Below are 14,087 nucleotides of genomic sequence, written 5' to 3'. Positions count from 1 at the left end.
AGAGGGATTAAAAACAACTGTATTGAAACAAGAAGATACCAAACTGACCTTGGATCTTGGCAGATAGGGAAAGGATAGCTAGACTCAACTAGGTGGTCTCTGATGTTATAATTTAGTATATTCTCATTTAATTTTTAACTCATTTTTCAGCCCAGCCTGCCTGCTTATCTGGTCATTTGGTAGGTGCACAGCTGTCAGGTCAGCAGGATTTTATTCAGACTCCTTCATAAAAGGTCCCAGCTACAATTCAGAGAATTCATTACATGTTTAGACATCAACAACTGGAGTCACCATCTTACAGTAAGAAAAAGCAAAACAGGGAGAATACAGCACCACGTTTTAATATTTGCTTGATCTATAAAGACCAGCAGAAGAGAGGATCATTTCTAGAAATTAGAACTCAAATTACTGATTGGGATGAGCTCTGAACTCAAAGTGATCTTGGCTACTATCTTCCATTTTCCTACTGAAAAATTCCTACAGAAAAATTCTAAAAGCAGTTTAAACAATATAAAAACCACTGGAGGCTGCACTAGTTTCCTAGCTGTGCTGAAACGACCAGATTTACATTGTTATTCTTTTACCTGAGTTGCTGAAGGTGATGGACATACCTGGAGGCCAGGGACAGGTGCAGGGAGTTTGATGTTCAAGAAGCTGTGGACCAGTTGGTAGGTCCCTGGGACTCCACCCAGCTGGGCCTGGTGCAAATTTCCAAACACTGTCACAAAGGTGTAATTTTTGTAACTGAAAAACACCACCAACAAACCCAAAGGTAAATGAACTGAAACACATTCACTACAAAAACATCCTCTGGGATCCCACAGAATTAGCAATTCAAATGAGCAAAGCAAATTACCTTGATGTTCCAACATTACCATTACAACAAAATGAGGCAAAAACTTGTTGATTTAGGAAGACCCTTACACTCAGCAGTCCAAAGAGACACCGTGTTTGGAGTCACTGGTGTACTGCTCCAGGTTCAAGTTTACTAGGAGGTTCCTCTCATTAGGTTCTCTCAGTACTAAGTTAAACTCAGTTCCTTAACTGGCAAAAAGTCTTTCCATCCTTAGTGCTTTAACTCTCAAACCTGTCACAAAGAACAGTTAAACACCCAGATATGTTGGTCTCTCCTCCCTGCCCTAGGGGCAAATACAAATGGACTGAGGAGACATGAGGAAAAGGGAATTTAGAGAAACTAACAAAGGCAGTTTTGAGAACACCTAAAAAAACCCATCAAAGCCCTTAACCACGGGAGGATAATTGAACACAGATTCATATTTAGAAGCAAGAGCCTCAAAAATCTGTACACTGAAGGAACACCTATAATTGCAGCAGCAATAAATGACATGAAGTTCTTTTTTTCCCCTCCCTGCAGCACTCAGTAGACCACCAGACTATAAATAAACTGAAAGGCTGGGCTGAACACAGGCAAGACTCAGTTTATCTCAATAACCAACAGCATGGCTGAGTTAAGCATGTGCTCCTTAGGGGTTAAGACCACAGTTGCTCCAAAGCAACTAATCCAAGAGCAGCTGTGAGCACCAGGATGCATAAGGAGCTGGTGGGGCATGGAAACACTCCAGTATTTGCCTATTCCTGCTAGGAATGAAAAGCTATAAGCAAGGTGTGGGTTTTGTTTGGTTCTTGGGGTTTTTTTAAAATCGAGCCTGAAGGGCCCAGTTTACACAACTGGGAGGGGTGGGGGGGAACTACATGTAACTAACTCCCAATTTCAGTTAGGCATTGTGAACATTTAGCAAGTTGGATATTGGCAAACCAGGTGAAGGGTTACTGGCTCATGGGACATTACTGAGACTGAAGATCCTTCCCATGTGTCATTTCAGCCCTGCAGAGGCTGCCACCACCCCTGGGTGATAAGTGCTCAGGAGGTGTGACAACTGACTGCCAGGGGCCAAGGAGAGGCTGTACCAGGAGGAGAAAACATCTCTTCCCAGGGTGCTGTACCAGAGGGTGGCCCCTTCTCTGCTCAGATGGCAGATCTGTTACCAAAAGCCCAGGCACGACACTGCAGCCTTTCTTTGCTTTCCACTGCTGAACTAGCCTGCTGGCATTACAACGGTGGCTACCAGGTGAGAGACTGCAGTAGCCACACGTGCAGTAAACAGGTATCATGGCCATCCAGGGATTCAGCTTTGGGCTCTCTACAACCACCCTGTCTGCTCCACAGCCTGAAGTTCTCCCACTCTTTCTCGGTCGAGGAGCTCAGTCCCCTGTGATACTTGCTGATACAAAGAATAAACCACTCCCCAGAGCCTGAAAATGACTGCTAAATGTCTGCCAGCCTCTTCACCTTTTACAGAAATCATTCTGTGTGGAAATGGCATGATCAGAACCTGACTCATGGCAACAGATTTGCCCTCATTGCTGTCCTCCTGTCCTCCCAGCACCACCTCCTGACAGTGATGGGTGATCAGAAAGGAAGTACAGAAAAGGAGAGGGTTGCTTTTTTTTTTTGCAGAGGGGAAACAGATCTCTTTCCACAAGTGAAAAATCTTCACTTATCATTGTAACAGATATAGAATATTTAAGGCCAACACAGAAGAAAGAATGAAAGGTCTTTGTTTCTTTACTAGAACAGTTTCATAATTCAAGCGGCTGAACGGAACAGGGAAGAAAGGAAACATTTCAGTGAGCAGCAAGAGGGAGCTGATGTGTTCATATGTCTGTGTGCACTACAGAGTCATTCTGGCTCTCACCAGAGCTCACTTACCTCTGCTCCAGGTAGTGCAGAGCCTGCCTCACAAACTCCATCCGCACCTCCATGTTGGTCCTCACCTTCAGGGCATCGCTGGCGGGCACCAGGGCCACGTCGGTCATTTGTTTCACCATGGCCCACATCTCAGAGATGTTCTACAAACAAGCCATCCCATGCAGCAGTCATTAGTTCAGAGGGGAACAAGCAACACTGTTTTGAGCTACCTGGTGTTTTGATGCTTAAGAAAAGCATAAAAGCACAATCAGTTTTGTAATGGAGATACTGGACGCGGTCGTGAAGCTAAAGCCCTGTCGTGCAGAACTGAGACTTCCCAGCTCCTCTGCATGATTCTTGCACAAGAAGTTGGCTATAAATATTGCACCTGCAATTGTCACCCAGGATATCAACAATGATTTCCAAAACTTACAGAATGTCTTGGGTTGGAAGGGGCCTAAAAAGGTCATCTAGTCCAACCCCCCTACAATAAGCAGGAACATCTTCAACTAGACCAGATTGCCCCGAGCCCCATCAAGCCACTTGGTGCTCAGCCTCCTTCCCATTTCCAGCTTGTACCTCTCACTCAACAAACACAACATCAGCTCTCCATACAAGCAATTGTTCTGGCTGCCATCATGAAGCTGAGCAATCAGCTGTGGTGAGAAATGGCTGAAGGACACTGATCACTTGGACAAAGACTCAGGTCTGGAAAAAAAATACGTTGAAAGCCATCCCAGTCTGCTCATCCACAAGGATGAGACCGTCTCAGTAGCTACAGGACTAGAATTTGCCTGCTGAAACAGCAAAAGCCTGAGGAGCAACAGCCCTGTTAGCTCCAGCAAGGGCAGGTGTTTGATCTCAGTGCTTCAAAGCAGCAAGAACACTGAAACCCACCGTGGTGTCCCCTGCAAAATGAACAGAGCTGTTTCAAAGCACAGATGCACATCTGGAATTCAGATCTGACTGAAGTATTTGCCCCTCAGCTTTTTGCTCTCCCCCTTTGCAACACTTTTGGTTTTGTTTTTTTTTCAGGACTTGATCCTCCTGCCCTGTTCTCTTCCAAGCATTTCTGGAAGGCAGCCAGGTTTGTGCATTTGTTTTTTTTGGGGGTGGATCAAGGCAACAGAATGAAAGGAGTGGGAACAAAAAAAGAGAAAAGCTGGCAGATCACTGGTTTCAAGTCAATCCTGGGGGCTTTACACTTTGCTAGGGAGCCTACTTCAGCTCCAGCAGTGTCTCATTGAAGACCCTCCACCTACAGCTCAAAATATTCAAAGGATATCAGGAGGCCACCTTTTGAAAACCAAAGGCAACAGAACCCACTTAAAATGAAAAGCAATTTCCCCCCCCCCGACAGCTCATCACTCACGATGGGACCTGCAGTGAGAGCAGGTTCTTTTCTCCCTCACTGTGTTAAGAAATTTTCACCATGACCAAGTTCATCACAGGTGGGCCCTGCTGCAACCAGATTTCAGTATTGGCTCTGTGTTTTCTGTGAAGCCATGCATTTTATTTTTTGGCAATATCAGTATTTTTTCCACCCATGTCAGCAGGCTGCTAATCACAGCTGAGCTCAGATTAAACACATTTCCTTCTATTAACTCCCTGGCAGTACCTTATCATCCAGTTCTGCAACAGCAGCACAAAGGTCCACCAGGTTAGGCTGCAGGTGTCCATTCACTATCTTCTCATTATAAATATAAATCTGAAATATATTGAAAGTAAGCAAGTTGAACAATGTGCATTACTCCCTTTCCCCCCCCCACTCCCCAGCCACAGCAGCAAAATCTGAACCAGCCTTCAAGAACAGAGTGTCCCCAGCAACTCCCTTCTGCTTCCCTCCCACATTAGCTGCTTCTAATCCAACACAAGAGGAACAATGTGGCACCAACCCTGCTTCCAGAACACAGGAAAGCCCCAGGCCTGCCTGAAGGCAGGCAGCAATCCAGCTGGTCAGGGGTTCTGCACTGCTCTGAATGCCCTGTCAGACTAACTGCAGCTCTCTCAGAAGAGACCTAGACCTGACAACTGGATGGCTGTGATACTCCCCTGCGTGGCAGTTTCCTCCCTGCTGCCATAAAAGAAGCAGAATTCTACTGGTTTGTGGCAAAATTCAGGAGGATCTGACACAAGAAAGTGAGAACAGAAACCTGGGCCTTCCAAACCTGCCCTTAAACACATACACCCATTTTGATTTAAATCTTGGTCTTAATTTAGCTACTTCTGCTCTGGTTTATTCTGTTCTCACTCCAAAGACCTTCCAGCTCCCTCTGAAAACAATCATTGTCAGTGCTAGAAAGGCAGTACCGTGGTACTTTCAGTCCCTTTCCTTGCATGCTCCACTCCTTCAACGTGCTCAGGGTGCAACAAAATGCAGAGCTCAGGCTTGCAACCAGAATCCAGCAGCAGTGAAGCACACATGTGGGCTTCAGTCCATGTCTGTGAAACAGTTTGAACTGGACATGAAGAATGGTCCTAGTTTGAGCAGAAGTACCTGATCTCTAGGACTCCTAACAACCCACCAAGATCCACAGGAGCCCAACATCCAGCACTGAAGCCCTGGGAATTTTGCACTCCAGCAGGGAACTGCCAAGGGGAGCTCAGCCCAGCCTGCTTCTCCAGAGGATTTGCTGGGAGCAACACTGGCTGCACCAAGTGTTTTGGTGGCAGAAGCCTAGCCACACCTGTCTGCAAGCCTGGAACCCTGCCCAGAGCCCACCTGCCCACCCACAGGGACTCTGCTGCTACTCCTGCAACTAGCACTGCTGGAGAAGCTCAGCCTTCCATAACCACAAAACATCAATGCTATCAGCCTCAAAGAAAGGAGCTACTAATGCCACAAGGAAGAACACAGAAAAACTACAGGAGAGATGAAACAAATTAAGGTACACGAACCACAAAATCAAATATGCACTTGATCAGCATCTTATTTTGCAATTCATTTCTTCACAGTCCCCATCACTGGGCTGAGACACAGAAAACCAGCTGTACATGCTGTCTGGCTCAGCAGAGCCCAAGCCAAGGCAAACCACCATAGTCATTGTGTGCAAATTAGGCAAGGCTTTGTCTGCATAGCTTTACAGATTCCATTTTGAAAAAAAAAAATCAAGTGCTTCTCTTTCATTTTGTTTCCAAGAGTGCTGGTAAACAGCTCATCTCAAACAACAAAAGTAACAAATTGGTTATGTAAAGGTTTATCAGCTTTCCCTGAAAAATTTCAGAGAAACTTTAATGCCACCAGACATATCAATTCATAGCTGATGCACTAAAGCTTCTTAAAAATGATGCTATTAAACCAGGATCTAATTTGACAAACATCAGGATTAAGACTTCAACAGTTTTTCCTACACACGCTCATCAGAATAATAAGAAAGTAAAGTCTTCAAGTCTTCACTTACATACTATTACACATTGACAGGAATTCTAAAACACTTTTTTTTTAATGTTAAAAGAGGTAAAGTTTATTATTCAAGCATGTAAAACTTCTCCAGTCATACATGGCAATCAGGATCTCCTGCTGATCCTGCAGCAGACAGATAAGGATGCTCTTAAAGAAAGTCAAGCTACATTTCTGTGTTTTCCAAAAGCATTTTGACCACAGGCAGGTACCTGCCATACCTCATTTACACTGTGCTCACAGATCTTGGGTTTCCCCACCCTGAAGAAGCCCAAGGTTGGGTGTGGTTTGCCATCTCCACTCACCTGCCGGGCATACGCCATCTCCACGCTGTCCAAAGAGCTGCGACCTGGAGGCCCCAACTCCCCAACGTAGCTGGGCTGTTTCAGGAGAAGGAATAAAATTACTGCAATGCATTTGCCCAACATATCTGCTCCTAAAGATCAACAGCAATCCCACGTTCCTGACCCCATCTGAAGTATCGTTTCTAGTTCTGGAGCACCCAACATAAAGACATGGAGCTCTTGGAGAAAGTCCAGAGGAGGGCATGGAGATGATGGGAAGGCTGGAGCGGCTCTGCTCTGGAGCCAGGCTGGGAGAGTTGGGGTGTTCAGCCTGGAGAAGAGAAGGCTCCAGGGAGACCTTAGAGCATCTTCCAGTGCCTCAAGGGGCTCCAGGAAAGCTGGGGAGGGGCTTGGGACAAGGGCAGGGAGGGAGAGGACAAGGGGGAAGGGATTAAAACTGGAAGAGGGAGATTGAGGTGAGACATGAGGAGGAAATTCTTTGGTGTGAGGGTGGTGAGAGCCTGGCCCAGGTTGCCCAGGAAAGCTGTGGCTGCCCCATCCCTGGCAGTGTTGAAGGGCAGGTTGGATGGGGCTTGCAGCAGCCTGGGCTGGTGGGAGGTGTCCCTGCTCGTGCATGGGGGGTTGGATCCAGATGATCTTTAAGGTCCCTTCCAACCCAGACCATTCTATGACAGAACTAAGAGCAGGGTTTTGAATTACCTAGAGAGTAAAATGCACAGTCTCAATGCAGTACTCTGTTATCTTCTCAATATAGCTTGAACTTTCTGAAGTGACAGGGCACAAACCAACCATTAGCTCTCTGGAATGAGGACATCAGTGTGTCTCCACAGCATCTTGTAATTTTAATCCTTGCCTTTTGTTTCTCAAAAGGTTGCTCATTGTCATGTTAGTTATCTCACTGTGAAGCCTCTCAGAATCTCCATCAGAGCAAGGACACGGAAGGCAATGACCAGTTCACTGGATCCAGTCTAGCAAGGCTGACACTCCAATTTTGTCCTACTAGCAGGACATGAACATAAAATGTGACTGCAGGCTTCAACCATCTGCCAAAAAGTGTCCCATTGCTGGTCAGTTGCAGCAGGATGCTGGCAATACACTGCCCTGAGAAAAACATCTTCCTGCCCACAGAGACTCTGTCAAGATATTTTCAGTGTGGAGGGACAGGGGATGAAGTCATTTGTACTCTTTTATAAAACTCAAAATACTGTCATGATATTGGAATGCTGCATAAAGCTGTCCTTCCAAGTGTCCACTAAAAATCAGAGGTATGTTTTCAGTATAGCCACTACTGAACATAAGACATTCACCACTTGGGGGGAAAGAAAGCTTCTGATTAAGTAGGAACAGTGTCTGATGTTTCCTGCTTCTGAAAAACCTAATTCTTCATTTCAGCATTGCAAGTCTTGGGTTTGAAAACTAAAATGCAATCATTTTCAAGACAGATCCCTTTGAGGTAAGCAGTGCTTTCATATCAGCTGCTTCTGAAGCACTGCTGCAGCCACCATGAGCTGAAGATAAAAGCAAGACAAGCTCAGGATAGAAGTATAAGATTTATTATGAAGCCAAGTGACATCGCTGGAGCAAGCAAAGAGGAACAGAAAAGCTTTTGGAAAAGCAGGCCTATTTGCAGGTCTGAAACTGAAGCAACAGCCTTTGAATTTCAGACTTGGAGCCCAAAAGCTGCTTTGATACTCCCAGGGACAGTTGGTCTGGTAAGAGATGTCCTCTCTCCACACAAACCTTGCTCAGCTTACTTCAGGCTTCAGAAGTTATGAGGATCTAAGATGGTTGTTTACATCCAGCAAGAGAGAGGGTGCAAAGCACATAAGCTAAGCATTGAAAGCAAGCAGAGAGGGGGGCCTTGGTTTGCTACCAGATAACTCAAGTCCATTCCTGTTCCTCTAACTGGAATCAGTACCTTTTTCTGAGGAAGGGCAGGTACATCTGCAGTTACACAATTAAGCTGTTCACCATCAAGGCTGGTTCCAGCTGCACGTCCTCAGTAGGTGTTACACCTGAGCAATACTGTCCACAAGCTCTGCTTTTCCCTACACCAGTTCCTCAGAATGTCAGTATTTTCCTGCCTAGATAGGATCACCTGCAAGTATTGCCTAAGGATATGTTCTAGCCTTAACTGAACTCTTCCAGGAAAACATGACTGACTTGCTGCCTGTACAGACAGACAAAAAACACCCCTGAGTGCAATGGAAAAAAAATAAATCACTGTTTTCACTCTCAGTTTAATCAGTTCTGGAGTTCAGCTTTGCTGACACTTGTCAGGCCACAGCATGACAGCACCAAGGTTCCTGCCAGGACCTGGCTTGCTTGGATTGAAGGAAAAGATCTGAGAAAGGGGTAACTTTTCTCCAGATGGTGTCATCATTCTGTTTTCAAATGAGGATGAAATGCTGACAGGAGCTTCGAAAGGATCTCACTTTTTTGGGAACTGTATCCCAACTATGAAATGAAATCATACAAAACACACAAGCTTCCAGACCCCTTCCCCACCAGTCTGTGCCCTGAACAGTGTCTCAGGCAATCCCAAACTCTTGTCATTTCTATTTGCTATCAGTTTATCCCAGGTTAGCTGTGGTCTAGGAACTCCCTTATACCCACGAGCATGTCCTAGTTCAGTTTTGATCGTGAACATTTTCACAATCTTATATAAAGACCAACAAAGTGACAACTGCAAAGGCCAAGAAGCTGTTCTGAGTTAGCTGGGAATTTAATATGGGCAGATAAGGGCATTGACCTCTACTGAGAAACTGTAAGAACCTTGTGATGTGATTCCTGCATAGCATGCAAGTGCTGATTGCAGCATAAAAAAAATACATAGTTGTGTTTGTCCCTGATACAGTGATATATAAATGAATGGAGGTGTCAAATTGAGGCTGGACATCTTTTAAAATTGCTGGAATTAATTTACCACTGCATTGGTCATTATTCAAATTGCACTATTACTGAGAAATCAACCTGATTATACAATCAGGCAGGTGGATTTAGACCTTAAGCAGTATTAAAAATGCCCTAGAAAAAACCCCAAAAGAAATCCCACTTTCTTTTGGCAGCTGAACTTAAGACAAAAAATCCTCTTCACAGCCACTCCTCGTGGATACTGATACTCAGGAGCATTTGCATTTTTCTTTCTGTGCCAAATCATCTGACACAAATTCCTTTAAACCCACCTAAAAACCAACAAATTCTTTGTTCTAAAGAACAAAGCAGCTGTTAAAAGCAGGTTTCCTGGGAAACAGACACAGTGGCAGAAATAGCACTTTGCAGCCTTCCCATGTGCTGTGCCAGATAAATTGCAGAGTTATTTAAAGTAATGCTAAATTATGGACGTTGTCATTAATTACTGATGAGGTTTCATCCTCTAAAGGAAGTGAAGAAGGGTACATTGTGACTCGGTGTCACTTTTCAACTAATGCCCAAGCACCAGAAACATAAGGACTAGGGCTTTGTTTTGTGAATCTGGTTCCTTCTTCTCCTGCTGCTGCTTTGCAGCACCAAAGAGCATCCACGTGGCTGCCACTCCAGAGAGCTAAGTGTGACTGACAGGTTCAAACCCACAGGTGAGGATCTGAATTCAAAAGTGCACACTTGAAACCAAGAAATAACTGCTCTGGGGTTTGGGGTGTTTTTCCTTCCCTTTCTCCAATTTTACCCTCACTATTATGTTTTGAGGATCACTTATTAACAGTCTGCCATGCTGAAATGAAAGGCTTTAAAATGCCCACTTGGCACTTCAGCAAGGGAAAAAAACAAATCAGGAACTCCAGAATTTGTCTTGTTTCTCTTTCCTATGCCAAGAGCCTATGGGAGCAGGCTTATTTCCTAGTTTTTCCATCTCATACCTGCATTCTGGCTTCATCTTTGAATGATTAAAGTTAAATAAGCACTAGCTCACTGAGCTATCTTATGGCTGTGCTGAAAATTTCAAGAGGAAAACTCAAGCAGTGAGTCAGCATGGGGAAGGCTGTTTCTGAACTGTAGAAAAGGAGAGTTGCACAGGCAAATCTTTCTTCAGCTGATAGCCAGCACTTGGAGGGGCATGCCCTACAAGCTGAGAGGGAATTTATGGAAGGGAAAGGACATCCTTTGCTGGCAAGTCAGAACTTAAAATGTTTTCAAACAAAGAAAAGATTATGCAAGATGTGTTGGAAACAGCAGCTAGGTACACATAAGAATTGTTTCAGGTGAGGTTCTTGAGCTTAACTGGAGCAGCAAAAGGAAAAACAGCAAAGTGGGTAAAGCACTGCAGGAGACAAAGTGTGCACACACACACACCTTTCTGCACCCCTAGCCTGATGCTGCTTCAACAGCGTGTGCTGCTTTGATCAAGCACATTTCTTCCTCTCTGCCCTGCATGTAGGTCTTTCCAACACGTTCTTCAGCCCTGTAATGTTGATTCTGAATATTATCCACCCGTGAAAGCTGCAGCCACACTGCACTGCCATCACATTTTGAAGTTCATTTAGCCTAACGATGCTGCTTTTCAAAGGAATCCTCCTTCATTTGTACTCAGCCAAGCATTCAGCCCCACTTGCTCACCAAAGCCCGTGCCTATAATGATGCATTATTCATCACCCTCATCTGCATATGCACATTCCTCAGCAGAAGGCTGGGCAGACATTTTGTCAGCACTCCAAATGGCTTGGCCAGTAGATATGGTGAATAACCAGGCAGGAGACTGAGCTGGAGGAACCCTGAAAGCACCTGCAGTCCTTGGGATGAAAAGGAGATGAAGATGATGCAGAGGGGCAGAAGAGAAACAAAGACAGGGCTGCTTGGCTGCAGGAGTGGAAGAGCTTGGGGGCAAGGGTGGAAGGAAGAAAAACCTGGAGCTAAAGGATAAAGAAATGCCTCACACCCAGTGGAACAAAAATCTCGAGAGCAGAGGTGTTGATACCTTCAAGACAAAACTCAGGCTTTCCTCCCTTTTTTCCCCCCTCCAAGCAGCACCTTTTTATTAGCTCTACTTTTCCCCTTACAGGAAGAAGGCTGGGCTGGAGGACAAGAGGATGGCAAAAAAACCCACAACCCTAATGGCAAGTCCTGCACTAGGTTCTTTGAATCATGAGCTTTGCCTGTTAATGAGTCTTATTTCCATGAATAATGTGTTGGTATTTCACTCTGCCCAAATGAGCTTGCCCAAAGCTTGAGAACTGGCTCACAGGCAGACTGGCCCCCTGCTGTGTTTGGATCTGTGCCTTTTCAGTTGATTCTCCATCTCCAGAGGATATCAATTAAACCTCTACTATATTCTACAGGCTGTGTCTGTTTGTGTCACACACACACACACAACTTATTTGACTGGAACAAGGCTTTAGAAGAACAACCTGCTGTGGGGAGGTTAGATAACAGGCTTTTAACACAGTAGATGCACTTCAAACCTCTCAGACCTTTGACTTCTTGAGGCTAAGACTAGAATGTATCAAGGATTTTAAATGCTCTTGAAATGACATACTGATACTGTGAGTGCTTTGAAATGGAGAGTGGAGTATTACTGAGTGATGGTGTAGATTGAGTCTTTAAACTCATTCATGAAAAACATGAGACAGTTCCTCTCCCCCCCTCTCCCCAGCAGTTTGCTGCCTGGCATCTGGAGTGCCATCAACTGGCAAGAGTGTCCATTTGACACTGAAACCTCAGAAAAGGCATTTTTACCTTCTCAGAGTAGGTTATTTAATTCTCCTAGCAGTTAATATCCACACTGGGAAAGGAAAACCCCACACTAGCAACTCACACACAAATCAAAGATGTTAGAAGCTCTCAGGATAGCTGCCAAGTCTTCAGACTCCCATCCCAAAATAATGGGATAGCTGTTCCTAGCTTGAAATGAATTCAGCCTGCATTATTTAGCATATTTAATATCAAAAAGATGGACAACCTTCTGAAAAGTCACAGTCAAGTACCAGTAAAATACTTTCTGGGGAAGACAGCTTCTATAAAAAGATGTATGCTAACTGGGATTAACCTATATATAACAGTAATCAGAAAGAGACATTTCATTAACAACTTTAATTATTTCCAAATCCCTATACAGGTCATACCCCATTATCACTAAGGGCTTTTTTTACTTTAATGTACTTCACAGCTCTAAGTCATTCCAATGAAGAAGGTATCTTTTTTGTTAAGGGGGGCAGGTGAGGAACAGTGCTATAAAAAACTGGGCCTGTTTTCTGGGCTGAAAGCACAAGAACTTGCATTCCCTCAAGCCCAGTCACCTCACATCTCAAGGTTAGAGAGTCTACAGAGGATTGTGCAGGGGCTGTGATGTAACTTTGTTCTCCAGGGATCTGTGATGTCTGATGCCTCTAGCTCAGAGGGCTGCAGTTCCTACATGTAACTGTGCTTTACCCATGTCACTGGTCCATTTTCTTTAAGAGAATAAACTGTAAAGTTTTAAGCTGTAACAGAAGACAATATTTCAGGTTGCTAGTCAATACCTTCATGTTTATCACAGGATCAGTCTTGCCCAAAGGATTTGGTCACTACTGGATTAACCTTGAACTGCTGAACATTAGAGGTCTTAGCAGCACAAAATTTTGACCTGCACTGCATGAGTCAGCAAGTAAAAAGGAAAGCATACTCCTCTTTTTTTGTTGATTATTCTTTTGGTTTTGCCAAGAAGCCCAAAAGACTTAATGAGTCTCCAAAGAACAGCACACAGTGATAAGGGGAAGAGATACTTTAAGATCTATGTGTGAGCACAGCTGCACCTGAAAAGCTGTCTGCTCTCACTGGCCTTGCAAAGGTTTCCTGAAGGTTAAGTTCACCCCAGTGTGTTTTCTGTCTCCTGGGTATATCAAACTAATGTGTGTTAGTGTGACCAAGTTCCCAGCTTGCACATGTTACTTAAAATACAGCTTCACCAATGGGGCTCCATTACCTGTACCATGAGAGCAATCAGAAAGGGTTGATATTGGTCTGGAATTCAAGAGATTTGATAATTCTCATTTACACACCCTTGTCGCTACAGAACAATCCAGAAGCAGTTTCAGCAGCACCAGAGTGCCAGTACATGTTGTGTGACTATGCACAGTGTTTAGAAAAGACAGAGTTACCTCATTTTCCTGGGTGAAATCCAGAGCATCCTCCCCTGATGCAAGCAGAGTATGGAGAATCCTTTGTTTCACCTGTTCCCATTCCACCAGCATGGATTCTCGGTGGTACTCCTCGGCCATGGCAAAGGTCTGTTGGTGAAGCAGAACCAGAGCTGAGGAACAGCCAGAGACACCAACTCAGCTATTAATAGACCTCAAAAAAAAAATGAAACAGAAAATAGCAACTAGAGAAATCAACCAGGTCAGTCCCCAAGAGCTACTGAGGTGCTGTGTGATATTTTACCAGGCTTTCTGTCCAGGAACCAGGGGCTTCAGCAAGTAGGTGTGTGTGGAAGTAAGACACTCTCACCAGCCTGAGTCTGTCCCCTTCACAGGAAACTTACCAGGCTGGAAATAAAAAGGCTCCTTTCTTCATTTTAACCACATGGACACAATATCCAGGTCACCACTGATCCATGCAGCTTGTTGAGACTGACTTAGTTAACAGCAACAAGCTTTTCACCTCCCTGGAGACTATCAAGGTTTGACTCACTGCATTCTTAACACAGACGTGTGTTTATTGCCCACATTTCATTTTCAGGTCTTTACCAGTATGTTTTGAT

General features: G+C 44.6%; 2 protein-coding genes across 5 annotated transcripts in view; one reads left to right on the top strand and one right to left on the bottom strand.

Moving 5' to 3' along the window:
- TMEM170A (transmembrane protein 170A) overlaps nt 1-11,622 on the top strand; it is a 44,772-nt gene extending 33,150 nt beyond the window's left edge. The window contains exon 3 of the mRNA XM_051629297.1: nt 11,412-11,622. Within this exon, the coding sequence (XP_051485257.1) occupies nt 11,412-11,464 (53 nt within the window). The 3' untranslated portion in view covers nt 11,465-11,622. The remainder of the gene's footprint in view (nt 1-11,411) is intronic.
- The window catches only part of NUP93 (nucleoporin 93), an 80,077-nt gene that overhangs the window by 16,171 nt on the left and 49,819 nt on the right, over nt 1-14,087 (bottom strand). For all 4 annotated transcript variants that reach the window (XM_051629218.1, XM_051629220.1, XM_051629221.1 and 1 more), the window contains 5 exons: nt 13,486-13,614; nt 6,416-6,490; nt 4,329-4,418; nt 2,732-2,871; nt 612-744 (listed from right to left, as the gene is read on the bottom strand). In XM_051629218.1, the coding sequence (XP_051485178.1) occupies nt 612-744; nt 2,732-2,871; nt 4,329-4,418; nt 6,416-6,490; nt 13,486-13,614 (567 nt within the window). The remainder of the gene's footprint in view (nt 1-611; nt 745-2,731; nt 2,872-4,328; nt 4,419-6,415; nt 6,491-13,485; nt 13,615-14,087) is intronic.

This window comes from Apus apus, chromosome 11 (genome assembly GCF_020740795.1).
Source record: "Apus apus isolate bApuApu2 chromosome 11, bApuApu2.pri.cur, whole genome shotgun sequence".
In the NCBI taxonomy this organism is placed as follows: domain Eukaryota; kingdom Metazoa; phylum Chordata; class Aves; order Apodiformes; family Apodidae; genus Apus; species Apus apus.
Note: the sequence above shows the minus strand (reverse complement) of the source record. Positions and strands in the feature narration are given on the sequence as shown.